This window comes from Annulohypoxylon maeteangense (assembly GCF_022496945.1).
Source record: "Annulohypoxylon maeteangense strain CBS 123835 unplaced genomic scaffold GGS22scaffold_9, whole genome shotgun sequence".
In the NCBI taxonomy this organism is placed as follows: domain Eukaryota; kingdom Fungi; phylum Ascomycota; class Sordariomycetes; order Xylariales; family Hypoxylaceae; genus Annulohypoxylon; species Annulohypoxylon maeteangense.
The window spans coordinates 1,102,406-1,129,925 of NW_025953256.1; the positions used below are offsets into that span (position 1 = coordinate 1,102,406).

The 27,520-nt window shown below is 46.8% G+C and overlaps 8 protein-coding genes across 8 annotated transcripts; 3 read left to right on the top strand and 5 right to left on the bottom strand.

The window, feature by feature from the left end:
• Positions 1-203: 203 nt before the first annotated feature.
• On the bottom strand, positions 204-1,842 carry GGS22DRAFT_164445 (uncharacterized protein). The gene has a single exon (XM_047961533.1). The coding sequence runs from the start codon at positions 1,594-1,596 to the stop codon at positions 823-825; it is 774 nt and encodes a 257-aa protein (XP_047818668.1). The 5' UTR covers positions 1,597-1,842; the 3' UTR covers positions 204-822.
• Positions 1,526-3,379, bottom strand: GGS22DRAFT_147320 (uncharacterized protein). The gene has a single exon (XM_047958942.1). It carries the CDS (start codon positions 2,740-2,742, stop codon positions 1,606-1,608), a length of 1,137 nt encoding a protein of 378 aa, XP_047818669.1. The 5' UTR covers positions 2,743-3,379; the 3' UTR covers positions 1,526-1,605.
• Positions 3,380-3,760: 381 nt separating this feature from the next.
• Positions 3,761-6,106, bottom strand: GGS22DRAFT_200507 (uncharacterized protein; the record flags this gene model as incomplete). Its single annotated transcript, XM_047966449.1, has 5 exons — positions 3,761-4,240; positions 4,305-5,536; positions 5,592-5,741; positions 5,795-5,868; positions 5,926-6,106. The coding sequence occupies 5 exons, from the start codon at positions 6,104-6,106 to the stop codon at positions 3,838-3,840; spliced, it is 2,040 nt and encodes a 679-aa protein (XP_047818670.1). The 3' UTR covers positions 3,761-3,837.
• Positions 6,107-6,580: 474 nt separating this feature from the next.
• Positions 6,581-9,159, bottom strand: GGS22DRAFT_147349 (FAD binding domain-containing protein). The gene is made up of 4 exons (XM_047958943.1): positions 8,769-9,159; positions 8,101-8,723; positions 7,758-8,051; positions 6,581-7,707 (listed from the first exon to the last, which is right to left on the bottom strand). Exons 1-4 carry the CDS (start codon positions 8,815-8,817, stop codon positions 6,751-6,753), a joined length of 1,923 nt encoding a protein of 640 aa, XP_047818671.1. The 5' UTR covers positions 8,818-9,159; the 3' UTR covers positions 6,581-6,750.
• A 2,606-nt stretch (positions 9,160-11,765) lies between these two features.
• Positions 11,766-14,445, top strand: GGS22DRAFT_147388 (cysteine proteinase). The gene is made up of 2 exons (XM_047958944.1): positions 11,766-11,848; positions 11,914-14,445. The coding sequence occupies exon 2, from the start codon at positions 12,130-12,132 to the stop codon at positions 13,747-13,749; it is 1,620 nt and encodes a 539-aa protein (XP_047818672.1). The 5' UTR covers positions 11,766-11,848; positions 11,914-12,129; the 3' UTR covers positions 13,750-14,445.
• A 589-nt stretch (positions 14,446-15,034) lies between these two features.
• On the bottom strand, positions 15,035-17,520 carry GGS22DRAFT_189049 (mitochondrial carrier; the record flags this gene model as incomplete). Its single annotated transcript, XM_047964795.1, has 8 exons — positions 15,035-15,551; positions 15,601-15,636; positions 15,692-15,810; positions 15,868-15,914; positions 15,968-16,680; positions 16,920-17,127; positions 17,209-17,289; positions 17,358-17,520. The coding sequence occupies 8 exons, from the start codon at positions 17,518-17,520 to the stop codon at positions 15,035-15,037; spliced, it is 1,884 nt and encodes a 627-aa protein (XP_047818673.1).
• A 407-nt stretch (positions 17,521-17,927) lies between these two features.
• Positions 17,928-19,475, top strand: GGS22DRAFT_164462 (cyclin-C). The gene is made up of 3 exons (XM_047961534.1): positions 17,928-18,328; positions 18,394-18,603; positions 18,668-19,475. Exons 1-3 carry the CDS (start codon positions 18,169-18,171, stop codon positions 19,246-19,248), a joined length of 951 nt encoding a protein of 316 aa, XP_047818674.1. The 5' UTR covers positions 17,928-18,168; the 3' UTR covers positions 19,249-19,475.
• Positions 19,476-24,401: 4,926 nt separating this feature from the next.
• GGS22DRAFT_189051 (uncharacterized protein) lies at positions 24,402-25,089 on the top strand (the record flags this gene model as incomplete). The annotated part of the gene is made up of 2 exons (XM_047964797.1): positions 24,402-24,665; positions 24,790-25,089. The coding sequence occupies 2 exons, from the start codon at positions 24,402-24,404 to the stop codon at positions 25,087-25,089; spliced, it is 564 nt and encodes a 187-aa protein (XP_047818675.1).
• Positions 25,090-27,520: the final 2,431 nt, after the last annotated feature.

A 27,520-nucleotide genomic window follows, 5' to 3' on the forward strand; every position in this document is an offset into this window, starting at 1 on the left:
CAACAGGCCTCCTCAAGCCTATCAAATTGAGACCTACGATCGTACATATATATAAATTTGCTTTTTCACAGCCTCGCCACTCCATCTTCCGGAGTTCCGGATGTGTGTATATGCCTCACAGCTGGCGCTTAGTCCGGGGCGTTCTGGGTAAACGTATGTGGGCATGATATTATAGCAGCCTTTCTAAACCGATCGTCTTATATTTACATACTGTAGACCGGATTATCTAATCAGATCATTGAAATGTTAGTTGAGGCATCGAACTCGGGAGAAGACATAGGCCTAACGCGGTTTTATCAGGGCGGTCAATTCATTACTACCTAATCTTAACTAACGAAACTCGTTGCAATCGTGGCACAGTGAGAAGATGTCAAAACCCCAGCAACCGTCTGCGACACAACTCCCGTTCCGCAACCCATGACCCAGGACCATTCCAGAAGTCAGCGGGAAATAAGTGAGGGTAATTTGGCCAGTATGGGAAGGCCAGTCCACTCAATTGAAGAGCGACCTATAAGACCAAGCGGGTTGCAAGAGCTATGCCGTGATCATCCAAACGACAGCCATCCAACTTAATTCCATTCCATCAATGTTTGTCGGAAGACATTCTCGTCGAGAACGGAGCTAGACCATGCCATATCAAAACGCAAACCGAAAAAAGAAGGCCCTGCCGTTCCTCCAAACGAAAGGGGTATAGTACGCATAGGCCTCTCCACCTCCCACCTCCGAAAGATCGAACGGTAAAGGTCATATGAAATCATCCATAGTCATCAACTCGTAACCTCCCAACGCAAACTCGAACGACCCTGGCACCAATCTCACCCACTAGTGCTGTCCACCCATCGGCGGATTCGATCGCAAGGGGTCATAAACCTTCGGCTCGAGAACCGGACCGCTGAAGCTACGCTCGCCCTCGGGGACATGAATCTGATTCTTCACGCGATACTCACCAGGATGTCTTCCCTTCGGCGGGCTCAAGTCCTCCGGGTCTCGATCCGGCGGCAGAGGTCCCTTATTCGGGGCAAAGCCACTGACGTCTCTAGTCGCCGTCTTTTCCGCAAAGCGTTTCTTGCGCGCTTCCTTCTCGCGCTCGAGCACGACCTTGAAGAACTGCGACACTTCGGCTAGCGGCAGCTGCACGCTCTCGGGGCTGTCGAGCAGCACCATGAGGCCCTGCGCGTCGAGCACGTGTTTCGCGATCACCGGGTCCGGCTGGCAGTACGTGTGGATGCGCATCGCGCGCGCGTTGACCTTCATCCCGTATAGGCAGCCCTTGATCACGTCGTGGTTCGCCTGGTGCGGTCCGTAGAACCGGAAGCTGCCAATGTGTGCCGCGATCATCTCGATCTGCGTCTCTAGATCGTACCGGAACCCGATCACCTTAGGTCGCCCCTTCTGCTCCCACGCGTCGGAGATTCGCGCGTGGATGTGCGGGTTCAGTCGTCCGCTGTGTAGCTGCAGGTTGATGTATGCGCTGAGCGCGTTGCTCAGGATGAACTCCAGCTCGCAGTACAGCAGGCTCTGCTCGCGTGGGTCGAGCGAGATATTCAGCTCTCGCGCCGTACGGGAGCGCGGCTTTTCGCCTCGGAATTCGGTCATTTCGGCCGCCTAAACAAGAAACAGAAACGTTAGTTTTAAGTCATTTAGTGAATAGGGGTAATGGATACGTACGATTTTTCGAGCCGTCTTCTTGAACGTGCCGATGAAGCCCGCATCCTTCTTCTTCGGCGCAGGTTTCTTCGGCTTCTCGGCAGTGTCTTCGAGCCATCCCTTATCGCCGATCATGGTCTTGGATCCCATTCGCGTATGCATCAGGTATGGCGTCAGGGGGGTGAAAAGAGGTGTTTCAATCTCTCTGAAACTCTCTTTAACGGGGGTTCCGGCCAAAGTAATTCCATCTTGCGAATGACCGAGAGACACTCGATCACCTGCCTTCATCATCTCCGAAGGATGGCCATACTCCATCGCGGGTGTGGAACGGGTGCGTTCAATTCCGCTCATAGATGCCCCGTTACTACCCTGGTTTTCTTTCCAGTCATGGTAGCCTTGCAGAATGCTGTCCGCTCGTCCTTGCATCTCGCTCTTGGTGGGGACGTAAAGGGGGCTAGGTGAGGGCTCCTCATAGAATGGTAAGGGGGTATCATCCATGTATATCGAAGAGCTGCGATACTGGACAATCTGTCCTTGCTGTCCTTGCTGGAGCTCAGGTGAGTAAACGGGGTTGTGGACAGGTTGAACATTGTTATGAACCACCACACCGTACCGTTGAGTTCCGTCAAGGTCAAGAGGGGCAGGGCGACGTCTCGCCTGGGCACCGACTGACATAGCCGGCTTAGGGGACTTGTGTCGCGACATAGATCGAGATCGGTCACGTGACTCGTGGTCACGTCTGCCGATAATATCGTTCATTGTCATGGCATGGGGAAGACCGTTGTCCCTTGTCGTCTCAGCAACGGGACTGAGGCCTTTGTCGATGTCATCATCCGACTGGATATCATACGTCTTCTGTTGCTTACGACCTCGCTCCGGGGTCTGCTGTCTGCTATGCTGCTGAGGATACGCCTGAACGGCCGGTCCACTGTTGTTGCGAACATGGCTCTGTGTGCGCGAATGCTTCTTGCCATGGTGAGTCTGAGGCTGGTCAAATTCCTCTGGATGAGGTATATGAGGCTGTGTTGCGGCTCGTGCATGGAAAGGCTCGAGGCGAGGCTCTCTGGTGGCCGTTCGGCCTCGAACTGACTCCATCTCGGGAGGGCTAGCAGTCTTCGTGCCAATAGGATACCTATCATCGTAAGTATTTCGGTCGGGCGATTTTCAATATGGAAGGATGAGGATTACTTACATGCCAGTTAAATCAGCGAAGCGAACACGCTTGAGCTTGGCGTGAGTGATAGGTAAGAGGGAAGGTTTTTCTTGCAGAATAAGCGAAGCACTGCGTGATCTACGCGCGATGAAGGAAAATAGTTTTTTCTCGGGCACGTCCACTGTGTAAGTAAGTCCACCTCTCTGAGGCAAGTCTCTAGGCACGGATGATGAATAAGGTCCACAGCCTATCCAGTCCGGAAAAGGACCTAGCAGGTTAGGATCTTGTTTGTTGTTCTTGCTAGTAGCACGGTCGAGCCAACTCCAGATTTTGCGTTGGTGTTCAACTATGCAGTAGGTAGGAAACTGTTCAGTACAAGACAGTATGTCCAAGTCATTGTATGGTGTGGATCTCGTGGCCTACCTTTACTGACAGACAAGTTTGAGTACCTAAGTAGCGACTTTTTTAAGATTGCAGGTGATGACTCGTGGTTTTTACCTAGAAGTCCGTAGCCTAAGCAACCACTGTTAGTTTTGAAGAGCCCCTAACTAGTGAATATACAGTACAAATTATTATCACTGTTTTGAGTACTTCCGCATTATTCCGTGTGTACCATCTATAGACATTGCTAATGACTTTTTTTCTGAGGAACATACCTATTTTTCGATCAGTGATTTAGTCGTTTCATCCGATTATCTATAAATTGCCTATGCGCACGATGAACATTACGTACCTGACACTGACTTCCCTCCGCGGGGGAGTTGAGATACTGCCATCTCTTATTAATATATCTTCAGATCTCCCTACAGAAATTTCCAATATCAAATGACGATAGGGCCATTCTTTAAGTCTTATATGCCTACCACAGTTCTATATGTTTACGATGAAATAAGATGAGCAAAGAGTTCAGTACAAGTTAAATTGAATCAGTTCGGGGAGGTTCTTGGAGGCGAGCCTATCGGAAGGTCTATTTAAATCTAAGAACATGCTAGGCTCATCATCCTATAAATGTGCCTCAGACATGTAGTGTATAAGCGTTACTGCGAAAGCAGATCGTTTCCTTGTTGACGATATTGTAGACCCCGGCCTTTCCAGCCATCTCTTTCATTGAACTTCCGCGGGCAAAGCTTCTCGGCCGTCATCTCCTGAGACACCCCGCAGAAACAGGGTTCATCTGACCTCGCATGAGCAGCTGGCTCATTAAGCCCTGAAGCGCTCCCTTTCTCTTCCTTGATATCATAGAAACATTCAGCATCCGCAGCTTCAATCACTCTATCATGGTCATGATTGGAAATGGGCGGGTTATGGCTCGGCTCTAACTCAATCATGGTAATCTTCCGGTGCGGTGTTGGGTTTTCCAATTCGGGGCCTTTTATCGGTATTGTGAACTCAATGTTCTGGAAAAGCGATGAATCTCGGCGGCGAAATGCACAGTTTTGCCTGGAATATCCATTAACAGTTAGCAGCTATCGATGTACTCAATCTTTATGCGTTTAATATGAACCTTCCTGTACTTGATGACTCGCCCCCTTTAGAAGTCTGGAGCATCAAGTCTCCTTGGGTGGTTGGAGTCAAAGGTTTATCTGCCTGTAGCGATACGCACACTGTTCCATTAATTCCGCGTGGTATGGCTATGCTTGGATCGCCGTATGTAAGCCTGCTCGAGATGGTGTAGTTTGGAGATCTTTGAATAGAGCCATCATCGTTACCATTGACTCCCGCAGCTAAGCCGAAAACGATCCCTTGTCGTTTTGTCGAAGTCCGCTTCAGGGCCACATAATTTTCTTTTCTTTTTAGCTTTCCTCCTTCTGAGTCACTACCGAGGTTTAGGTCGGTCATATCTTGGGCTAGGGTATCCACGTGGAAACTTCTGAAAGTAATAGTTGGCTCCTGAGGAGTCCACTGATAGTCCAGCCCTCCATCAAAACCTAGTTGTGGTGTGAAGGGGCCACGAAACAACCAGGGCTGTTCCTTGTCGAGCAGCCCATGAGTTACAGCTTCTAATATTGTATCGGTCGCCTTTGATTCAGCAGTAGGCATATGTCTCAAAGCAAGGGATTCGGGTAGCGAATCGCTGGCCTGGACCAATGAGTACTTTCTGGCGAAGATCGCATTTGGTACTTGGCAGCCGATTGGAAGGGGTACTGTGGTGACACCAGTACTGGCTTCTTTATCCTCAGGAGGTGGAGGTGCCTGCTGGAATATAAGAGCACCTGGCCTCCAAGTACGTCGTTTCCGTATAGTCCCAAGATTAAGTCTATGCTGAGAGATACTATTCATTAGCCTTTGAAGGAGACTAAATCCGGAGGAGTAACGCCGCAATCCCTTTCGGTGGCTCGAGGAATTGAGAAGATTGTCTGCGGTACCTGGGGGTGACGTTTCGCTGGGTCGGCCCAAGGAGGTAATGGGTACATCTCGCTCTTCGATAAGTCTGCCTTGAGATCCATACTCGTTGTCCCACTGCCTCTCATGGAATTCTTTCGGGTTTGGACTATTGAGTGGGCGAGTACCATCATTTCGTGATGATATGTATAGTGTATGGTCAATCATCCATGCCTTTCGGTGCCGTATACAGCTAGGGTCAACTGATGCCCTATCAGTTGAAGGAGATGAATCGGACAATACGAAAGGATATCTGTTTGGATGTGTCAATCTCCACTGTGATAGCCGCTTGGTAGGAATGATGGATGAAGTTATCGTGGTCATATGAGGAACATGAGGGAGCTCGAGGTCGGCCTAGAGACTGTGGTTAGCTTTTATTCCCAGATAGTCAAGATTGTGTAGGCCTAACATATCTACGCAAATGGTCATGCTTCCATCGTTGAAAGGCCGCGCCCGGGTCGTCTGAGTGTTCACAGTCGACCTCAATCAGTTCATAAAGCACACCACCAGCAAGATCGAGATTCTCGTCGCCAAGATGTTCACGTAAAATGAGAAAGATCTGTTATAATTTATCAGGAGGTGAATGTCTTCCTTTGGCAATGGAAAGCGAACCTGTTGAATACCGTCTTTGTACTGGTAGTTTCTCGGGATATGTGCACAGTATCTTACAAGCACATTGCGACATTCTAAATAATTGTAAGCCATAGGCCTCTACATATAAATAGGTGGAAATCATAACTCACTATCCTCTTGGTAGCCAGTTCGGTTCAGATTATGAATACCAGACCGTTTACAAGTATTACCTAGATCGAGTATACTATCCTCTTCGTCATGAGGGATATCAAATGGTTCTCTGGTGATATAGTTCTCCTTTGCCTTGGAAATGGCGAGGTCCCTCAGGTGATGCGTAGTCCCGGATGTCATGATGTAAGTATTTAGAACTGGTGTAGATCGACATGAATAGGGGTTAGTATGCCTTATAGATAGGGGGTCGAAGAATAGAAACCGTTCAGGTAGAACTGACTGCCAATGCGAAATCAGAGCATTGCCAAATATCACAAAGTTGACTATTGCGGCTTGAGAAGATAATTATTGTTGGGACCTTGACATGTTTTCACACATGTCCTCTTAGAGCCAACATGCTCTTGCCTCATATACCTAAATAAATTAAACAAAATTGGAAGCGTCAGTTGGAATTGAACTCTACACATCTTTTGGGTTAGTAGTAACTATATGAATACATACATGTAGGTAAGTACTTACTTGGGGAGCAGTTTCCGACCTTGAAACACACTGTTTAGATCAATTGATGGGTTAGATGTAACTTGGTAGGTAGATACGATCGCATGCCTACTAGGTACATAAACGTATATATACATGCGATGTTTCTTTAAACAGTAGGTATAATTAGTAGCTTTATTGATATTTAAAATAAATACCTTATCAAACATGAAATATTCATTCTTGATCATAAGGGTATTGTGATATCTCGATCTATGTAGGTTCCACATAGGTGAAAAACAAGGGGTATACTCATCATGAATTGATGCTGAAGCGCTGCATTAATTTTATAGCTGGGCTACCGCTTCACCCAACTTTTTCGTAGTAAAGGCACCAAAATACTCGTTCAAGGCATCCACGGTCCCGCTACCCTCGACTAGACTTGTCACGATGCCTACGTAACCATCGGGTCGAACGACAACAATACCACCCCTCTCTTGGTCAAGACCCATCTTAGCATGGGCTGCGGCCTCTGCATCAGGCACGCGGCGATCCCATCTATCATCGGCATAAACGTGGTCGCGATAACGAGCAAGCGGGTTCGGCACGTCGCGTAAGATCTCAACCTGGTCCCGTCGAGCAGCAAACACAGTACAGAGAGTAAAGAAGAAGCTATGCGGATTATGTTTCTCGTGGTGCGAGACAGAGTCGATATCCGGCCGGAGATAAGATCCGTAAAAGGACTTTTTATTTCCGAGATGAAAAGCGAAGTCCTTCAGGGCCTTAGAGGTGACAGAAGGTCTCCCAGCAAAGATATATATGCGAAATGAGCCATTGAGGGGAACCTCTTGTTCTAGGTGCACAAGGTTAGCATCGACAACCCGCGTAACGTCCGCATTGATCATAATTCGTCCAGTCCGTAGTTTTGTTTCTTTAGGATGAATCAATGGCGATTTGGCTGAGTGAGTTGGTGACCAGTTCAGTGCGTTGGGTTTATACGCTACACCATAGCCACTGGTAAACTCGCAAGCCTCCTTGAAAGTTCTGACGAACTCATTATCTTCGATCTGGGCACTCGTCTCTTCTGACGCCGCTTGGACTTCCTTTGCAGCTGGGGGTCGTTGCGAAAATAATTTAGCGTATTTGTTGTCAAAGGACAACAGAGTCTCTGCGACATCCTTGCGTTCAGGTTCGTAGGTAGTTAAAATAGCCCGGTCTGCGAATCCAGCTTCGACAGCATGAAGCTTCCAGGCGAGGTTTAGAGCATCCAAGAACGCCGTGTTCATCCCTTGACCGGCTTTTGGCTATAATATGAGTTAATATGCTGTCTGTTTAAGAGTTGCCGAGACCTTACACTGTGAGTATGGCACGCATCGCCACCTAGGAACACACGATGATCAATTGTGTATTTGTCTGAAATGCCTTGGCCTATAGGGTATACCGAATACCATTCCACACGTTCCCATTCAATTAAGTACGGGTCAAAAATTCTTTTTGCGGAAGCTTGGACTTCTTCCGCCGTAGCAGTTTTGCGCGGGCTCCAATCTGCATCCGTTGACGATGCAATTTGGATATATAGCCGAACCATGTTGTCTTCGCGAGGTATAACCATTACTGACCCATGCTGAGAGTGTATGGTGCATTTCATCTACAATCCATTAGTTTAAGACGCACCCAAGGTAAACATTGAGACCAACTTTGATGTCCGGGAAATCAGTCTTTACGACTCCATCTATAACGCCCCAAACATGCGAAATGGGGTCTTTATGCGTGATTTTGATACCTAGCTGGTCCCTTACGGAAGATCTAGCGCCCTCACCACTAAACAAGTATTTGGCTCGGACGGTTTCCTGGCGAGTTCCGTCGATGTGCTCGAGATAAACTTCGACAGGATATTCCGGGTTAGAAATATCGTTCGACTCGAATCCCTTGATAGTCCACGGCCGTTGAATTTGTACACCATTCTTTGCAAGATCTGAGATGAACACACGCTCGATTCGTCCCTGGTGCAGGAGTGTGGTAAAGGGGTATCTTGCGTCGATGAAGCTCGGACAACTTGCCCAAGTGCCGGTTCTGACGATACCCTTGCCGTCATGAGGTGGGTCCCAGAAGGCTACTTCGAATACTCTCGCGGGCTTATGAGCCATGATGGTTGACTTTAGGCCCATATTTCGAAGGAGGTCTAACGACCGAGGCTGGATACCATCTGCGCGTCCTGTGGGTGTGGGTTCGGCTCGGTTATCAATATGTTTGATCTTATATCCCCATCTTGCGAGACACGTCGAGAGCATGAGCCCGACAGGGCCAGCTCCAACGATGACTATACCTATTAGCGGAAAACGGTTGTCGATGGCAAACTACCTACCGATGTCATAATGCAACGAATTAGACTTTTTCGAAGACGGACTATCCATTATTATAACTATAATATAAATAGCAGCCTAGGTGCGGTAGGATTAAGGGGCTAATCGACGTCGGTGTATCTCAATATGTATGACAGCTCAATGTTAAACGAGAGGCAAACAGAAAAGTGACCAGATCATCTGTGTGCGTATATCTACCTAAATACGTAACGATGAACGCTCCCAGTTAGGGGCTACTGATAAAAATGGAAGAAATGAAAGACGCAGTGCTCGTAGCACTGGAATGAATGGTATGACCTGAGAACAGGGCCGGGCAGAAGGTATAATTTATCTTGTGCAGATTACATATGAGAACGACCGAGGATGTATACCGAAACGATAAGCACTTGAGCCATGAGGTCCGCACTAGTCGTATTTAACGGCAGGGACATCGGGAAGTGTGCCACGTCTCCCAAAGCTGTTACTCTCAAGGTGCGTATGAAGGCATCCATACACGAAGCGCCTAGTATGTATAAGCGAGGTAGGTACTTCTTAGGAGTCAGGACTACCTATAGAAACACCTAGAGTTGAGAAAGATGACTGTGAAGAGTAACGTATGAGTTATGGGAATCATCCAGGAATAAGGAAGGCAAACAATCGTCAGACAGTTGAGATCCCTCATCTTGTCAATAGGCGACTACTCAGTTGGTTGTGATCACCAAAATAGGCTTGCTGCTCGCGTTGGATCATAGCCCCGGGATGTTGACGCGGCAATAATTGGTGGGGCCGTAGCGGGGGGTTACTCACGGCTGAAAAGAACGGGAACGAGAATTCAATGGGGAAGCCAAGATTACCGGGTGGAAAGGTGGAAACGAGTGGAACGGCGACAACCTAATCATGCTTATGAGATGAGTTTGATAGGTTTTCGACTGCCTTTTCCTTTTTTTTCTTCTTCTTTTTTTTGGTTTCGGCGTTAATGGAATCCTAGATTGCCCCGCAACTCTTATTCTCCGCATCGTGGATACCTATTAGCAGACACCTGGGTCTGGTAGGTACTGGTATGATGATGATATAATTCATTATGTGATACTTCGTTTTCGCACGTAATCATATCCATTTGGTTCGTTTAATTAAGGCATTTTCCATCCAAAGACTGGTTAGCGATTTGTCGATAGGACAGTCGTAGAGATAGGTTCTATGTCTCATGATTACTAAGATATTAGATATGAATAGTAACGGATGAGAAATTACTTACATTATTTAAGACTTGGTGGTCAAAGCGATATAGCCTCAGCCAGGCATTTCTGTGGAGGAGAGAAAATAGCGACTCTTCGCATACCATATAAACGAAGTAACAAAGTTGGAGATTTACTTTCTCTTAGGACATTACACAAACTTAATAATCGCATATCATGCTTGGAATAGGTACCAAGATAAATCGATCTCAGGCCACGACGTCTGTTATCTCTGGCGTTTGTACGTACTTCGCGATGTCTCGGGATCTTGCATATGAGGCTGAACCGAGAACCGAACCAGGGATTCCTATGCTGATTGCTTAACTTAAAACGTTCATACCATTTTCAATTAAAAGGCGGTATTCAATAGTAAATCCGTAAATGAATTGCTAGGAAATATTTGACGGCGTGGCGATCGAGCCGCTATAGTCCAGACGTCGAGATATCTTTAATGTCGACTATGACAAGAATAAATGCATTTAAAATCTAGATACCCACTACCTCCAAATCTATTAGTCCACATGCAGAAAGCGCCTGCTTGATGTACCTGGTGTACCTACCTCTGACAGATGCCACTTTCGACGGAATAAAGTTCAGAGATGTAGCTTATTCCTACTGACATCACCACTTGTAGGCATGTTTAAGGTACTTGAGTACCTAAGTACATAGGTACTTATGTACATATGTAAGTACCCGATATGACCGAAAGTTGCTTAGCTTTGTTTTGCGATCATGTACCTAGGTAGGTACTTACTACATAGGTACCTAGGTACTTATATAAACATCTCACAAGGCTGGATGCGGCGAAAATTATGGTAGCAATGTGGCTCGTGCATACTTCCAAGGTTATTGCATCTTGGTTCCTGCCGTAAAGAACTGCGCGACCTCAACTTTTTGTCATCTCGTAGATTACCTCCTTCCGCAGCGTCAAATCTGATCGCGCGACGTCGCCGTCCAATCCTGTCGAAAAAATTGATGCGCATTGTACGTACCCCTAGAAACAATATAATATTTCTTTTAAACGCGTCAAGTGCGTATACTTCAGTGTACATTCCCAATTCGGTGTCTGCCAGAGGCGGTAACCAACTTTGGAATCAACTTTAGAACATCACCCTTCCAAAATCAAATCACCCAGGCAGCCACCCAAAACTATAAAAATCTGCAACTCTAAACATAAATCGTTCTTTCCTTTTCAGACATCTTGTAATGGTCTTGCCTACTTTTCATTCACAGATTCTAGAACCTTCGAAAACCTTAATCCAAATCACCCATCTACCTTCTACCTTTTCTCACACATCACACCCTTTCTTTCCTTTCCTTCTTTTCTCACCAAGTAAACACTCATACAAACAATTCACAAAAACAATCCAACGTTAACAATGGCTTCCATATTAGAGAACCGCCAACGCGCGGATCGACCAAAACGATCTGTTACCTTCCAATTACCTGACCTACCTTATCCCGTCACTCCTCTCGACCCCGTAATCGGTCGAACGAGAAAGCGCCGCTACTCCCCAACCGAAGATCGCGACTATAGCGAGTCTTATAACGATTCTGGCAGCTACTCTCGTAGCGAATCTCGCAACATATTCGGCAATGACCTCAATGAATCACTTGCGGGACACTCGATTATAGCAGAGCAGTCTATCACGTCTGCGCTTTCCCCATCTCGTGTAGCATCGTCCTCGCCATTTCAGCCGTCTCCTTTATATCGACCGGCCTGGCCTCGCCCATCTCCATTCGGTCAACCGCTTCGTGCTAATCGACTAACATTTAGGCGACAATTTCCATCCAATCGACCCCCAGTGTTTAACCCTCAAAGACGATTTATTAGTCTGCCCACGGATCGTCCGGGCTATGATCGTTCGGTACGTCTACACATTTGTATATTTTACTAGCTATCTTTTGATTCAATGCTAAATGTTTTATCTAGACGCAACCCACTGCACTAGTAGCTCAGGAGCGTTAGGTACCTCCCCGACGTACTAGGCCAGTCGCAAGTAACCAGCGTGGTCGACGATACCCCGAACTTCCCTTCCATACTCCCCAACGTATCAATCCACTTAGCCCGAACACCAGAAGACGTCTACAACGACCGGTCGCACCATTGCCTGCGGCCCCAGAGCGCCCAGAGCGCGTGGTTCGTTCAATGCCTGGAGCTTGGCCTTCGGAATTAGATGGAGATGGCCGCGCAGAAGCGCAATCGAATAACAACATGGCTTTTCCCACTCGATTCGGCGCCAATATTTGCAACGCTGTCAATTATTTGCGAGACTCATCCTATAGTCTCTGCGTAACATTGGGCAACAAGATATTCCATTCACCTCGCCAGGCCTCTGTCAACGCGACATTATCGCCTCCTGAAGATGGCGGACGCGCTCTTAAGCGTCGTCGAGTCGACGTTGAAGATCTCCGAGGAACACCGGAGACCGAAGAACAAGCCGCACCTAGTCTAATTGATGATCCTATGGACATTGACACTCCTAGCCCTATTAATATCAACATGAGAAATACTCAAGTAGTGGCATTATCTGAGGATACGATGGATATTGAGAAGCAACAAGCAGACTTAGAATCCTCACCGTCTGTATCTCCTATCATTTCACCAAACTCCTCCGCCGCTAGCGCTGCTGCTAGAAGGGCAACTAAGCTATTTCCTAATGGAAAGAAGCTCTCGCCAAAGCGAGTTCAGAAACAAAAACCGACACCTCCACCCGAAGGCCTATCAAGAACTCTCAAAGTGGAACATCTGCCTGATCCAGAGTGGAAGCCTTTACCTCCACCGAAGTACGCAAATATCCAAGAGTTTTTTGAGCACGATGACGAGATTTGCCTCCCCGGTTTAGAGCGCTTGAGGTTAACGCCAAAGACGACTAAGATTTATGAACTGGATACTCAGCGTGAAGAACGATTGCGCATAGAGGAAGAGAAGGCCGAGAAGGAACGTCAAGAGCGCATTCGTCAAGAAGAGGAGCGATTGAATGAATCGCTTCGCCCTCTGGGTCTGCGAAGAGCAAGGTCGTCCCTTATAACTCCACTTAGCCCCGACTGGGAGCAGAGAGCTAGGGCATCGCCAGCGAATGGTCGCACAGAGCAGCATAAATGGCAAGGAGCACGCCACCGAGATGGCGTAGAACTGACGCCACATGATTTTGGAAGATTAGTACCTTCGAATGAGTGGTTGAATGATAACAACATTCAAGCAGCCTTGGTTCACCTTGCAACCTATATCAACGATAAAGCCGGCGTTCGTCCAAAGGTTGATCCGCCAAAGTGCGTTGCGCTCTCATCTCAATATTGGTCAAACTTCCGAGCCGAGCCTAGAAAGAACGTCTACCCCCGAGGATTGGACCGAAACTGGGGCATGAAGCCAGCCAACTTCCTTGACATAGACACGGTGCTCATCCCAGTTAATCAGGGAAACCATTGGACCGTTCTCATTATTCGACCTACACGACGCACAGTCGCTTACGTTGACTCGTTTCATTCACCCGGGCCACGACACCTCACAGATGCCAAGACCTGGCTGGAGACATTTTTGGGCAATAAATACGTTGCCGATGAATGGCGCACAGAACAGTATGAAGTACCAAACCAGACAAATGGCTACGACTGTGGGATGTTCGTCATCACGAACTCTATCTATCTATCGCTTGGAATAGATCCCAGCGGCTACTCACAGGAGGACATGCCTCTTCAGAGGCTTCGAATTGCTGCTGTTCTATTAAACGGCGGCTTTACCGGTCCATTTGACCTATCACACTTGTGATCACTCTCGATCAGTATCCAACACACATGGTATCGATGTATCCCATCGTACACAACTTCACTTGTCGACACGCCTTTAAACCGAAGAGCAAGCGTCGCCAAATCCTTACTGTTTATTATAATAATCCCTTGTACTTGGTCCGGAATTGCATCAAACTGGCGTTTTTTCTCGAAATGTTTGGTCATTGGTGACCGTTACACGCGGTTCGAGCCGCTTAGTATCATCAACTTATTGATATTGGGGGAGGAGTACCCGTGCAAATGACACGTGGTTTTGTTTTCTATCGTTTCGAAACTGGGTTGGCATCTTAAAGATACCCCTTGAGGCATGAAAGGACGGAGTCTGGAAAATTCGGCTGGTTGGGAGGGAATTGCATTGGAAGGAGGAATGCGCTCGCCCCAAAAATAGGGAGCTGGAGCTGTTTTTGCGTGTTTTTGTTTTATGGGATTATGGAACTGTCGCCGGAGTCAGGGAGTCTTCCGGCTTCCGTGCAAGCATTATTATCTTGTTTCTAGGCTATGGGATGGATGCCTACGCTCTGAATTGTTTGGAAGAGCTGTGAAAACCCCTGCTATGGGCTGCTGGATGTTCGACATAGTTGATAAAAATCAACGAATGATTTGAACACAACCAATCATAATATCTTGATGCCGTTTCTGTGACATGCGTGAAGTAGAGATCTCTTAGATCGTCTTCTATAGAAGATAGTTACGAAGGTCAGATAAAGTGAGTTAAACCTTAGCATTTGTAGAATTTAACTGGTGCTATCCGCTTTGTAAAAGGGGTATCCTTCGCGAGATTTCACGTACTACGGGAGAACTAGCTGCGGAGATTTTTATCCCCTTGTAGGTATCTATCTACACGCGAGCTGTCTACAACCAGAAAGCATGAAAAGAGCCCGTCCGCTACCAAACCCTTGGGAATCACGGCCTTCCTCCCCTGCCTAAGCCTTGCTCGCCCCGTCTCCAACATAGGGAACCTGTCGAATTGTCGTCGAAACGCGACATTTTCGAAGAGAGAAAAAAAAACACAAAAAGATTTCACACACCATCCCCACCTCCCACCCCGCCTTTATAGAACGCCTGCTGATGCAAGTTTGGGATATATCGCGACCACTCCTCTCTCGGAGTTCTATCCATCTAAAAAAGAAAATCTTCTCCCCTTTTATTTTTAACTCGATGCCTTCCTCATCCGAGGGAATGGATGGGTCGAAATGTTTTTTGAGACATCTTTGGAAATCGTTAACATATTGTACGTTGTGCCCTTCGTAGTTCTTACTCCTTTCTTAGCTCAGGTGTAACATTCGCTTCGCGTTTTCGTACACCATCCAGGTGATGCTAAGCGCTGGGGCCACCTTCAGAAGATTAGGCATCAAGCCCTTGTAAAGGCCCCTTACTCCCTCGTTTTTAATCGTCTTCTGCGCCACGTCCCAGATTCCCGTGTAACGCGCCGGGTGCATACTGGTGCCCTGTGTCTGTAGTCTCGTACGGAGCACATTCAAAGGGTATACAACAGAGGCACCGAAGGCCCCCGAAGTTGCTCCCATGATTCCCGTAGCAAAGGTGCTAGGCATAGCGTCTTCCTCGTGGAGGTTATGGGCTCGAGCCGTATATGTAACGTAGGTAGTCTTAAGGAATTCGAACGTGCCCATGTCAATCGCGGAATATGGGAACATGCCAACTAGCCCCATCGTTACACCTCGGTAGGCAGCTCTCATGCCACCTTCTGCCCACATCTTGCGGGCGGTCTGGAAGAGGAGAGTATTGCCTCTAGGGCCGCCTTCGACATAATCCGATTGTAGTCTAGATGTATAAGCTACGGGTTCAGACACTGATAAAATGAAATACTCACCGAAATTTAAGAGTGTCAAGAGGGTAGACACAAAACCTGTGCACTCATTAGTATTTTATTGCTGTTGAAAAGGAGTAGGTGCTAGACATACTGTGCCGTCATGCCGGCTACACCTCCCGCAACAAATTTTGAATATGGGTTGATATGGTGAGGGTCATTATGCCCTTCGAAGCTTGCGAGCGTCTTCTTCGCGGCCTCATACGCTCCAAACTATTTCATTATCAGCAATAAATTCTCATAACGATATACCATTTGAAATAAGCGTACCCTAATTGCTGTTTCGGGCATAATTTTTATCACGTTAAGTCCATTACCTAAGAAAAAAATAAGCTTCGAAGTTAACGTAGGCTCAGGGAGAAGTAAATACCAGCAAAAAATCCCCGGACACCTCCGGCTTTGTATAGATCGGCGATTGCTGTGACGAGAGGTCTGCCAGCATGCTTCAGGGCCTGTATTGGCTGGCCTTTCTTGGCTGCTTCGACGGCAACATTCGTGTTCGAAGTGGTGTTTACGAGAAGGTAGACCTTCAGTCGGTCGAGAGGAGCAGTAGCAGTGCGAGAAATGCCTCCCGCCACAGCGCCGGCGACAAAGTAGCCTGAATCGGGGATGTATTTCATCAGCACGGATCTTTTGCTCTTCTCAGTCAAGCTAGTTTCAATTTCAACGGCATCCGAGGGAATCACCGGTTGCGTAGCTTCCAGTAAGACACTAGCAGAGGCGGCGTCATTGCTGGGAGTGTGGTGATCATATGAATGCGCCATAGCGGCACTCATGTTGGGCGTACGGTGAGATACGCGAGCGGTATGTGTTGCCGATTCGGGGTCGTGTAGATCGGTACTATCGGTTGAAGATGAAGACGGAGGTATATAATCTTCTCCGCCGGGCGGTAATCCAGGAGATGCGAGTCTCACGATTGAACCAAGGAGGGTGTAGAGAATATTCGTACCTAGCCCTTGAAGGGTTTCCTCACTAACCACTGAGTCACCTTCAGAGTTAAGAGTGAGGATGTCTGAATAAAATGTGAAAACTGCCCGCAGTGTAGTAGTAGGATCAGTATTGGGCATAAAAAGTAAGAAATTCCTAAGATTGTAAAATATTAGTATTTGTTCACATGATTGAAGCGTCGGATATATTTAGTGAGGTCACTTGGTACCCCCGATGACCATCGATATCACACTTGAGGAATGACTACAGGGAAAAATCCCGTACTCCAACTAAAAAAAGGAAAAAAGTCGAATTCAGACCCAGGAAATTATTTAATCCCTCAGAGTCACGGGAAGCGGGGGGAAAGTTTAGAAACGAGCTGCAGGGGAACTAACCGCCATTCTTCGTATGTGATGAATCCATCACGATTATGGTCTATATTCTCGAATAATTCGTTTAATCGTCGCATTGGCACCGCAAGACCAGCATGTTGCACAGCATGATGAAGCTCCTCTTTATCTATTTTTCCATTTTGGTCTCGATCGATAGATTTGAAAAGAACGAAGAGTTGACGCTCAGCAGCTTCGACGAATACTCGAAATTCTATTTAGATCCAAAGGTAGTTAGTTAGGAATGTTCTTCTTTCTTTTACGGTCTAGGTGTTTGAATTTAGGGTCTCTTGACCTTCGTATTGAATCTTGCCGTCGTCGTTTGAATCTACAACCTTGATGATGGTCTTGAGCATATCATCAGCATTTTTCAGAGCTACCATACGAGGTCAGTTACGAGACATGTCGAGACCAAAACAACCAGGGCGGGATTTTATAGCTGACGATGATCGATCCTCCTAAGCCCCTTCTGCAACCCTTTCCAATCCAATTCCCCTTTATGTTGATAGTCCAGCTTCCTCCAAAGCTCTTCGACACGTGCGTCGCGCTGGTTCTGCGACTCCTCCATCTCCATCTCTAGCTTAGTTATCACCTTGGGAAGATCCATGCTCAAGGATCATGACAGGCGCAACGATGACGAGGGAGGATAGACGATCGCAAAACTGGTCATCGGATACTATGGGTATGGCATTATTAAACACCTAGTCGGAGGTCGTGGTCGTGTCGTGTCCAAGGTCATTCCCTTAAACAGCTGTGGAAGTCGAGTTATTGACGTAGGTTGTTTTTTCTACAACCATTCAAAGGCTAAGACGGGGTTGTCGGCACGCGCGAAAATGACGGCCGTCCCGCAAAAACGGCTCCGGGGAACAGGGAAACCATGTCAAAGCCCTAGAGCCAATTAGAAATGCCGATAAGCACGATAAGCGGATAGTAGAGAAAGCTTACTGGATGACGATTTCCCGCGCGGCACTGTATATCATCAGCTAATAAAGGGGGAAGGTACAGTGTCGGTTGGGTAATGTCGGCACATGTCAAATCATCTCTAATCTTTCGTCCGATATCTCCAGATCTGTCTAATCCAACCTGCATTTTCTATTTTCCACCAGCCTTGGCTCCGTGTAAGGTGTAAGCCTCCATCAGCCTCACAGGGCTGGGGTTTGCAGAAACCTAATTATGTTTCTGAATGTCAGATTTCCTCATACTCAATTGCCCTAAGCTCATGGGCTAGAGTATATCATCCCTTCAGATTGCCGCGATGGCAGCTAACTATTGGGAATCGACCCAGAGACGCTTCTGGCAGTTCTCGAAAGATGAACTTGCTCAGATGCGCGACGAGCTAGAGAAGAGCGACCAGAACCTGGTGCAGATGTTTCCTCTACCGCGGAGGACTCACCTCAACATCTACTTTAACCAACGTAAGAGATATTATGTTGCTATCCTAGACTCGACGTTAACCTAAATACTAAAATGTGTTCTATAGAGATCGGTCGCCTAAGCAAGAGGCTCAATGTCAAACAGCAGGCTGTTGCCACTGCGCAATTATACATCAAACGATTCTATTCCAAAGTCGAAATACGTCGCACAAACCCATATCTCGTTCTTACCACTGCGTTATATTTGGCTTGCAAGATGGAGGAATGTCCGCAACATATTAGGATGTTTGTTACGGAAGCGCGTTCTCTTTGGCCGGGTATGGCAAGTCTATACTCCGTTGGATAACAGACAGTGGCTAATTGAGCGATACTCCAACGCAGACCTACTTCATCTCGAAGTTTCCCGCATCGGCGAATGCGAATTCTTCCTCATTTCCGAAATGAACTCCCAGTTGATAGTTCACCAACCCTACCGAACCCTAACAAGTCTCCAGTCCGATTTCAACCTCAACCAAGACGAGTTCAACCTAGCTCTATCAGTCATCAATGATCACTACATGACAGATCTACCGCTTCTATACCCTCCCCACGTTATTGCGCTTACAGCGATTCTTCTTTGCTTAGTCCTTCGCCCGAATACAATGACAGGCGGGAATGCAGCGGCGAATATAGCTACATTAACATCAACACTGACACAGGCTCAACAGACTCGACCCGGTGCCGGTGGCAGCGGCCAGAACACTCCAGGCGTCAGCGAGAGAGACAAACAACAAGAAGCGCGGGTAACCAAGGTACAGCGCTTCGCGGCCTTCCTTGCTGAAAGCAATGTCGATATCGAGGGCATGATAGATTGTACACAAGAGCTGATTTCGTTCTACGAATGCCATGAGCAATACAACGACAAGATTTCGCGCGAACAAGTCAATAGGTTTATCAAGGCAAGAGGATTGGACAAACACTAAAGACGTTACTATATCCTATATTTCTCTCATGAGGAACATAGCAACTAGAGTAATCAAGATAATATTGCACACAAGTCTCAATAGTCGATACCATATTCTCACAACTATGGGCTTTTGAGAGCTACGAATTAGCATGGCGTAAAGACGCTTCATACTATATCATCAAACCCCTTGAAACATCTGAATACCTACCTAGGTACTTAAGTCCTCAATTATACATACATTCCACACATGAGTGATGCTTTGACGATACTAACTCAATGAGCTATGTTTTATGATGAACACCTAAGGATTTTTATGCCATCAAGGCACGTCAAGGGGACATCAGTTAGCGGAGATCAGAAATGAAATCCAAAGTGGTGCGTCCATTGGAATGGAAACTAATTGCGCGAGAGATGATGCCATTTCAAGAGACTACCGTTCCTACACAGGTAATGCCATGGAATATTTCCATTGTCTTGGGAGCTCTAATTATATGCACGTGGCTGGACCCTCAACTCATCGGAGGCTGGGACATCAAAAGTCGATAAGTGCATTAGCTGTGTCTACCGTACATATAGTTGTGTTCCTTGCATCTGATAAGAAAGGCACTTGATATCCATGGATACTTGACATGGAATTTGCACACTCCATCTACATATCTCACTTAGCATTGCCTGGGCATCGTCTAAGACCCGCAATACTGACATGCAGAAATGTGGCTGAATAAGAAATATCCCATGTCTAGTTCCCCGCAAAGACGGGACTAAAAACCACTTTCAATGCTACGTACAGAGCATAAATTGTATGATGACGATGGTAACTGAGGGTTGGTACATGCAGTACCGCCCTAAGCGATGCAATTCAGCCCGCTCCCAGCCTCGTGAAGGTGACTGCTTCACATATGCATTATTTTAATAGATACGCTTTTATAATTCATGACGTTATTTAGACTCGAGAGTCTACAAGGACGAGATATAAAACAACAATGAACAAGTAATTGCCAAAGTGGCAGTAGTTCAGCCGGTAATAGAAACGGCTGTGTCACTCAGCCGCCGATCTAGGAAGTTGCGTACATACCTGGTCCATGCTCAGTACCTGCTTACATTATGTACATACCTCAGACTACTTAGGTACCTACCTTGTAGGTACATCGAATACATCGAATGCCGGGCTTCAATGTTCACTCTCATATGGCCATACACGGCAGGAGCAGCAGAGTTTGGTAACACAGCGTGAAAAGACTTGTCTAGCCCTTCAGTCTTTAGATAATTAGGTATTCTAGCCATTTCAAACTGTTCATTATATATGGTGCCATGGATAAACATTCGTCGACTTCTAACATACTACATAATTATGTAGCAGCTGCATGGGAAACCCTATCCCACCACCTTTCGTCACAAGAGTCAAGATCGTCAAGATCGTCCCTTAAGACCTCATGGCAGGGAAGGCCGACAGCACCTGACAGAACATGGTCCGGGTTCTCCTGCGTCGGTAGATCTGCCAAATTCGGAATCAGTCGGCCAGCCCAGCAGCCTTCTTATTCGATTGTTCTCAGAAGAATCTACGTACATATGCTACTAAAATAGTAGCAATTGCTACCTCGTGACCTCGGTCTAGGAACAAATCGGCATCGTTGTTTACCTGCGGTTGGCGACTTCCGACAACTAAAAGATCATCGCTGGCGCCGGAACGAATCGCGCAAAAGAGAGATTCGTCAAGTTGTATTACCTCAACTTACAGCTAATGGGATTAATCACTCATCACATACAGACCAGATCCAATATGTAGCGATAGCAAGATCGGAACGGAAAATAAGACGACTAAACAACCATAAAATAATAAAGCCAATGAGCATCTCTACACACGTATTACCTCTTCGTATCCTATGGGGCTCGATTTGCCGCTTTCGTCATACGCAACTATACTATGTATGTATCGCATAGTATGGTGTCGCAGTTAAACAAGACGGGTGCTAGAACGCTAAACCGTCGATGTCTCTCATTGTAAACAATCCGGATCTTCAATCTTCAATACATACGAGACTCGACTAGAACCCTGAGGGGATACATGCGTGTTGGTGCACGCTATTGCCCATTGAGGGTCTTCCCTATTTTCAGGGTCTACACGTGTGTACAAGTTCTAGGCTCTAGATTTTTCAGGGACCATAGAACGATACTCATTACACCCATTACACATGGCGGTAACTTGCGTCTCGTTAGGCAATCATTAGCCGTTCAATCAGACATTTTGCCCCCGACGATCTATCCCATTATCTTACATTGATGCAGAACGAGCAATCCGCGGATAGGTTTGCTAATTTGTTAATTTGCTAATTTGTCGCCAGGTCTCACTACCGCACGCATTCGAATATAATAAAGATCGACAGCCCATATTACGTTTGGATTCAGGTGAACAAGCGCCTGAATTATAACTTTCTCACACATATGTAGGTTATTCAAGCAAGCAAGCATATCAACTGGCCAACGTCGAGAAATGAAACCGCTGGATAATGGTAGGAATGTTGTCAGCTTTTAGGAGCGCGGGAAAATTCAAGCATTCCCCTACCTCTGTCTTGGCGAGGCGGAAAAGTGAGCGGTCAGAACTCTCTTGCCGCCTTCGACACAAATCAACCCTCCAGGAGGTCAGCCAGTCGTCTGCTTAGCTGCCTAATGGGAAAGAGGACGCTAGCATTATCCCCGTCTTGTCCAAACCCCAAGCGGTCTCACGCTGCACGAGACCATCCAAGTTCCACTTGCACCGGTACGGTGGCTTGCAGGACTTGCAGTACTGGTATGTGCAACCCTAGCGAATCTCCGGACAAAGCAAGGTTCCAGTCCGAGAAATCCACTCTCCGCTCCACAACCCAACAGGGACCTCGAACGCTTAGACCCAGGATACCAAATCACAGTGTCAGTGGTCACAGTGCCCTAGACAAGGCTACAATCCCACGCAAGTTCAAAGGACCGAAGTCACCCACAACTGGTCGAGATGGTTACCTGCCAGCCTACCTACGTAAATAATTACATAGGCGATACCCCCGCTGCATACCTGCGTGTTCTGCTACGCTGTTGCCAAAGAGACATTGGGCACTCTTTCAGCAATGCATACATCTAAGTGGTCTCCATATTTGGCTACTTTATTGATAAGGTTAGGATAACGGCGGCGAACTCAGATTAGCAAGGTCCATTGTCCTTTTCTAGATTTTAATCAAAGCTTCTAATGAGCCCTACGTACGCGAGTGGAAAGGAAATCGAGATGTTGAATTACATAACCCAATCTCAACGTTTCAATATTCCCTCTTAGAGGTTTTGAGGTAACCCCTCCTTGCCCTAATTGGAAAATTGCCCCCTGAATTTAGGGGGTAACTTATTCGGGTCAACAATTCACCAGGTCGACATTGACCACCTGAATAGGGCTGGATCAAAGGACCCAATTGCAGAAAAGGGAAAGCATCCTACTCGTTAAGAGACCAAAAAATGGGGAGATGATTCAATCTACGGGGTGAGCGCGAACTAACGAACAGACAGACTCAGACCGAGTCATTGAAGATCTCGAAAGTGTATAGAAGATCTAGTTGATCTTATGACTGTGGGATGATAGACTTACATATTTCACATACTAGTAGGTAGAGCGATTAAAAAAAAGTCTAAGGGTGCATATTGCAGTGATGAGTTAGAGTGTCGGATGAAGCCATTCGCATCAAGATTCAATCGAACGATTGACCGATCTAGTCGATTGAGGCAGTTCTCGATCCTGTATCAATCGACCCACTAGACAATATCGCTGCCCTTCGAGTCTCCTGATGCATACACATATCTGACTTACTAACTTGGCATAATTGCTAGTGCATGGTAGCACGTCTACTGTGTGTTGTATCTATGTGGGTGTACATACGTATGTGGTAAATGAGAATATTCTATTGGATCTCATTTACAAAGAGGAATAAATTGCCTGCCCCCTTCTCCCGACTGGGACACCAGGGGGACTCTTTCGCACCAGCCTACCAGCCTCGTCCACTAACTGTTCTGGTAGCGGGCGCAGTTTTGGAGATTCAATGCATAATTTGTTCCTTAATGCTAAACTTCTGCGGCTACGTTCGCTACGGTAAATTAGCCCGGCAGCTACCTGCTGACGATCGCATTGCAGCGGACATCTGGTGATGGTTGAGTGGTCAAGGCATTTGTATAGATTTTTAGATTTGTTTAGTTTGTGTGGTAAGTGGTGTAGCAGAGTATGTACTAGTTTGTGTTAAAGGAACAGGAGGGCGTTCTGCAGAACAAGCCGATTGACACTGTGGCATTTCCTGCAAGCAACGACAGCGCCATCGGTCAGGCTTGTGAATCTAGTCTACTTTTGCACTAGTCTATTGACAGGGTATCCAATGATCTCAGGTGGCGACTCCAGTTTCATTCGACAACTCATCCACCCGGATTTCAATGAGGAAACCCTGCAAGCCCTGGAAAGACCAACGTAGGTAGCGTAAGTAGCGTAGGTTACGCAGGACTTACAGGTCTTGCAAGACCCACTGTTTTCCACTCTTACATGTCTTTGCAGCTTCCGTCGGCCAATGCTTGTCAATGTTTTTCTGTGCTATTCCCTCTTTGGATTGGTCCCAGGTCTTGAACCAGCAAGCGACCCAAGCGTTACCCCCTGCCCTTGGCTCCACCCTCCTTTGCCGCCTCTCGCTGGTTCAAGGTTCTCTCTGTTCTCTGCTTTCTTTCCATCCAACAAAATCCTTCGCCTTCTCCGAATCACAGCTTGCTCTTCTCCTCTCTCCCGCCTTTCTCTCTCTCAATCATTATTCACTCTTATCGATCCTACCGCTCACCCCGTACCCTTAAACCCCAAACCTTACCCAGAATCACACATAGCTATCACATATCCAATTCTCAAACCCTTTCTGACAAGACTTTGAAAGCTCATACTATTATCTATCTATCTATCTGAACCTGAATTATTAACCCACAAGCTTCTCATTGTTATTGTCGGTTTTTAATAACGCAAAGCTCGGCAACTTTACTGAAGACCCCCAACCCGGTCCAACAACGCACACACCGCCACCTAACATCTCTTCTGTCCAACCATCCAACCACTCTCCGCAATCTGCGACGACTACGTGAGAATCATATTTGATAACTGAAAATACATACCCGGTTAAGGGAACACTCATAATGTCTTATTACAACAACTACCACCATCAACCAACAGCGCCTACAGCTTCACTTCCGCACAACCACCATGGCGGTCGGAATCGGAGAGCACCTAGATTATCTGTATCGCAGAACTCTCAAAAACAGTTTCGCGGTGTAAGGAGCATGAAAGAGTTGAGCGAATCCGCCTCCGTATCTGCCTTCCGATCACAATTCGAAGCTAGCCGCTCGTTCGACCTGGAAGATGATATGGAGTTCTGCCCCAAGTTGTTGACAGAGACTGATGTGAGTTTGCCCGATACATGTTGCCATTCGCAATATGACACATGTGATACACTGCCGTCGCATCCGACGATATATACAGAGATGTAAGAATAAGAGCATGACACTGACAATCTCATTTGTATAGCTTGTATCAATAAGCAGCGCCTCTTCCGACCGTTCATCATTGTCCAGCAACTCACCTAACTCATCTCCCACACAACACCCGCAACAAATCGCATCTAACTTTTCTCTCAACTCCACCTCTCCGGCTTTCATTCCTCCTAGTTACCACAGTCAGCAGTCGAGCCTAAAGTTGCACGCACCCGCCGCTACCCGGGCGCGTAACGCAATTCCTATCATCAACCCCGCTAATGGCTTAACTATGTCGAGCCCGCCCCCATCCGTCTCACCTGCCAGGATGCAACATATCAGCAGACGATGGTAGACGGCTGATCGTATCGCTTCCAGATTGGATGTTGATATGACTCAACCATCTACGCACTCGTTTGCAGTTGTTCTGAACATCTTCTAATTTCCGTTTAGAAGTCATTCGCTACTCACGGTAGTTGTTCATCTTGGCAGACACCGGACTGGGTATCAGGCATCGACAAAATCTTTTAATCTTCACGTCACTTTAGGGCTCGACTGCGGACTCACCACATTCACTCCACTTTCTCCCTGTATAAACATACTTATTCGACATATAACAAGTGTTCATCGTCAAACGTTTTATTTCGGAGCTTTTAACGATGGGCGCGGTTCTTATTGAAGATAATCGATACCTCCTGATTTCTGTTCGGTTTGAAAAAAAGGGAAAATACCACGACACCCCGGTGTTCCGACCTCGAAAGATGAGGCTATCTGGGTTTTTGCGAATGGGCGTTTTAAATTACGGCGGTTTTTGCATTTCGTAATTGCATCGGTGTTCACGACACAACGGAGTCTTCGGGTTCAATCTGGGAGCGGTACGATAAAGAGTCATCATGGGTTCATGACATTTGAGCAAAAAAAAAGAATACCACTACTACTACTATTACTACTACTACATATAGAACAAGTGTTTGGCGACGAGGGGGTCGGTCTCTATTTTGTTAAAGCAAGGCAGGTGGTTTTCCATCGGGGCGGAGTTGTTCTACTCGGCAGGGTCTTTTTACACGGGAAATATCCGGATTTTTTAAGAGAATCTCAACACAAAGCAACGGAATTGGGTGGGCACTCGGGTGTCTTGTTTGTTTCTGAGCTCATGGCACCAGACGGGAGTTGGTTCGCGCGGTGCTTTCGGGGCTGCAAATACAGGGCTCATATTCATGTCATTTGTTTTCGCTACCATTTTTTCTATCCTTGTATTACGGTCTGAGGGACGAGGATACCAGTCCATTTTCTTCACATTATTCCCCCGGCAACGGTTCATTTCCAATGGGTCAAACGCATTCGCACTGGGTTCTAGGGGTGATTTGGAGGAGGATGGAATCCTCGTGTGTATAGGAAAGCATATTGGGTGTATGGACAGCGCGGGCGATGCGCGGAAATGGGGAATACGCCACAGGTTCTTTTCGACGGCGATGGCGTAACCTATTTTGGTGTGTGTGAAGATAAAAGAGCGCCTCTTGCGAGGTCTTCTACCGTACATTCGATGCGTTCAATTGAACTGGGCGAAATAACTGCCTCTCACTTCAAATTCTTTCTCCCTTTCTCGCAACTGCAATTATGTGATATGTTGATATTCGGTAACTAACATTGCTCGTAATCTCGTCTGTCTGAGAATTCAATATCAGTAAGATTGTCAATTCTCGCGGTATCCATTCTGCTAGTTGGAATCTATCGCTATTGAGATTTGACAAGGCGAGACCGTCTTCATCTCGTCGACCCACGGTTGACTCGACAGCCACCCCAGCATTCCTCGTTCGCGCATCCACTTCTCGGCCGTTGATCCGACGCCCATTCTTTTTGGCTTTTTTTCCTAAGCCACTGCAGGGACATCGATATGCACATACCTACTTACTTATTCGGCTACTTGGATGCCGCACGATGTACCAACCTAGGTATGTATGTATTGTGCATATCCCTGATCTTTTCTTGGTATTAAGTAGCATGTAAGAGATAGGTAGGTATGTAGGTATGTATGTATTATCCCTTAGACTTGCATCAGGCTGACGGGCCTTCCTCTTCAGGACGCTTGCAGCTGAGGTGGTGAGGGAGGGCTTGTTTAGGGCTAGCGCGCGTGAGTGCTGCATATGCGGGATGACTGCCGCCTCTGTGCTCGGGCGAGATGGGCTGGGATGGAGTGGATGGGTTCGCACGACAGGAGGCTATTAATATGTGTCTGGTGAATTCATGTGGTGGGTAGAAGTGTATTGGTGTCAGGTGATGGAGAGGGTATGCGCGGTAAGCTGTCGTGTGTCGGGGGTTGTGCGTTGATAGGAGGTGAGGCTGGCTTTGGGGGGTTCGTGATGGGTTGTAGGAGTATGGTTGTATTACATGAGGTTTATGGACTGGTTGCTTGAGGCTGTGGCGGGCTATATGTGTAGTTGAGCACTTGTTTGTTACACTATGGGAACTGCCTTTCTTTCCGGCACTTTTTATATTGAACTCATTGTTATATATAGCTTGGTCTTGTTGCTTGATTTATTGATACTGGCTTTAAGGCTGGTGATATTAAGACACCCATATCAAGACAGTCAGAAGGGAAGATAATTGCATATTTAAGTAGGTTTACTTGATTATAAATAAACTAGGACAACATTATCGTTTTGAGAGCTCTACTAGCAGAAACTGCGTCGAATCACGATACGTTGTTTAGTTATAGTTCAGTATCTTAATTATTAACTTAGCATCATCGCCAACCATCTCTTCAAGAAAACCTAAAAGCTCAATAA

Excerpts from the sequence above, each read along its gene's own strand:
- GGS22DRAFT_164445 (XM_047961533.1), bottom strand. The coding sequence starts at position 1,596 with ATGACCGAATTCCGAGGCGAAAAGCCGCGCTCCCGTACGGCGCGAGAG.
- GGS22DRAFT_147320 (XM_047958942.1), bottom strand. The coding sequence starts at position 2,742 with ATGGAGTCAGTTCGAGGCCGAACGGCCACCAGAGAGCCTCGCCTCGAG.
- GGS22DRAFT_147349 (XM_047958943.1), bottom strand. The coding sequence starts at position 8,817 with ATGGATAGTCCGTCTTCGAAAAAGTCTAATTCGTTGCATTATGACATC. Across the intron at positions 8,724-8,768 it reads TTCGTTGCATTATGACATCG|TCATCGTTGGAGCTGGCCCT; the intron begins GTAGGTAGTTTG and ends TAATAGGTATAG. Across the intron at positions 8,052-8,100 it reads CTGATTTCCCGGACATCAAA|ATGAAATGCACCATACACTC; the intron begins GTTGGTCTCAAT and ends AATGGATTGTAG.
- GGS22DRAFT_147388 (XM_047958944.1), top strand. The coding sequence starts at position 12,130 with ATGCCTGGAGCTTGGCCTTCGGAATTAGATGGAGATGGCCGCGCAGAA.
- GGS22DRAFT_164462 (XM_047961534.1), top strand. The coding sequence starts at position 18,169 with ATGGCAGCTAACTATTGGGAATCGACCCAGAGACGCTTCTGGCAGTTC. Across the intron at positions 18,329-18,393 it reads CAACATCTACTTTAACCAAC|AGATCGGTCGCCTAAGCAAG; the intron begins GTAAGAGATATT and ends TGTGTTCTATAG. Across the intron at positions 18,604-18,667 it reads AGCGCGTTCTCTTTGGCCGG|ACCTACTTCATCTCGAAGTT; the intron begins GTATGGCAAGTC and ends ACTCCAACGCAG.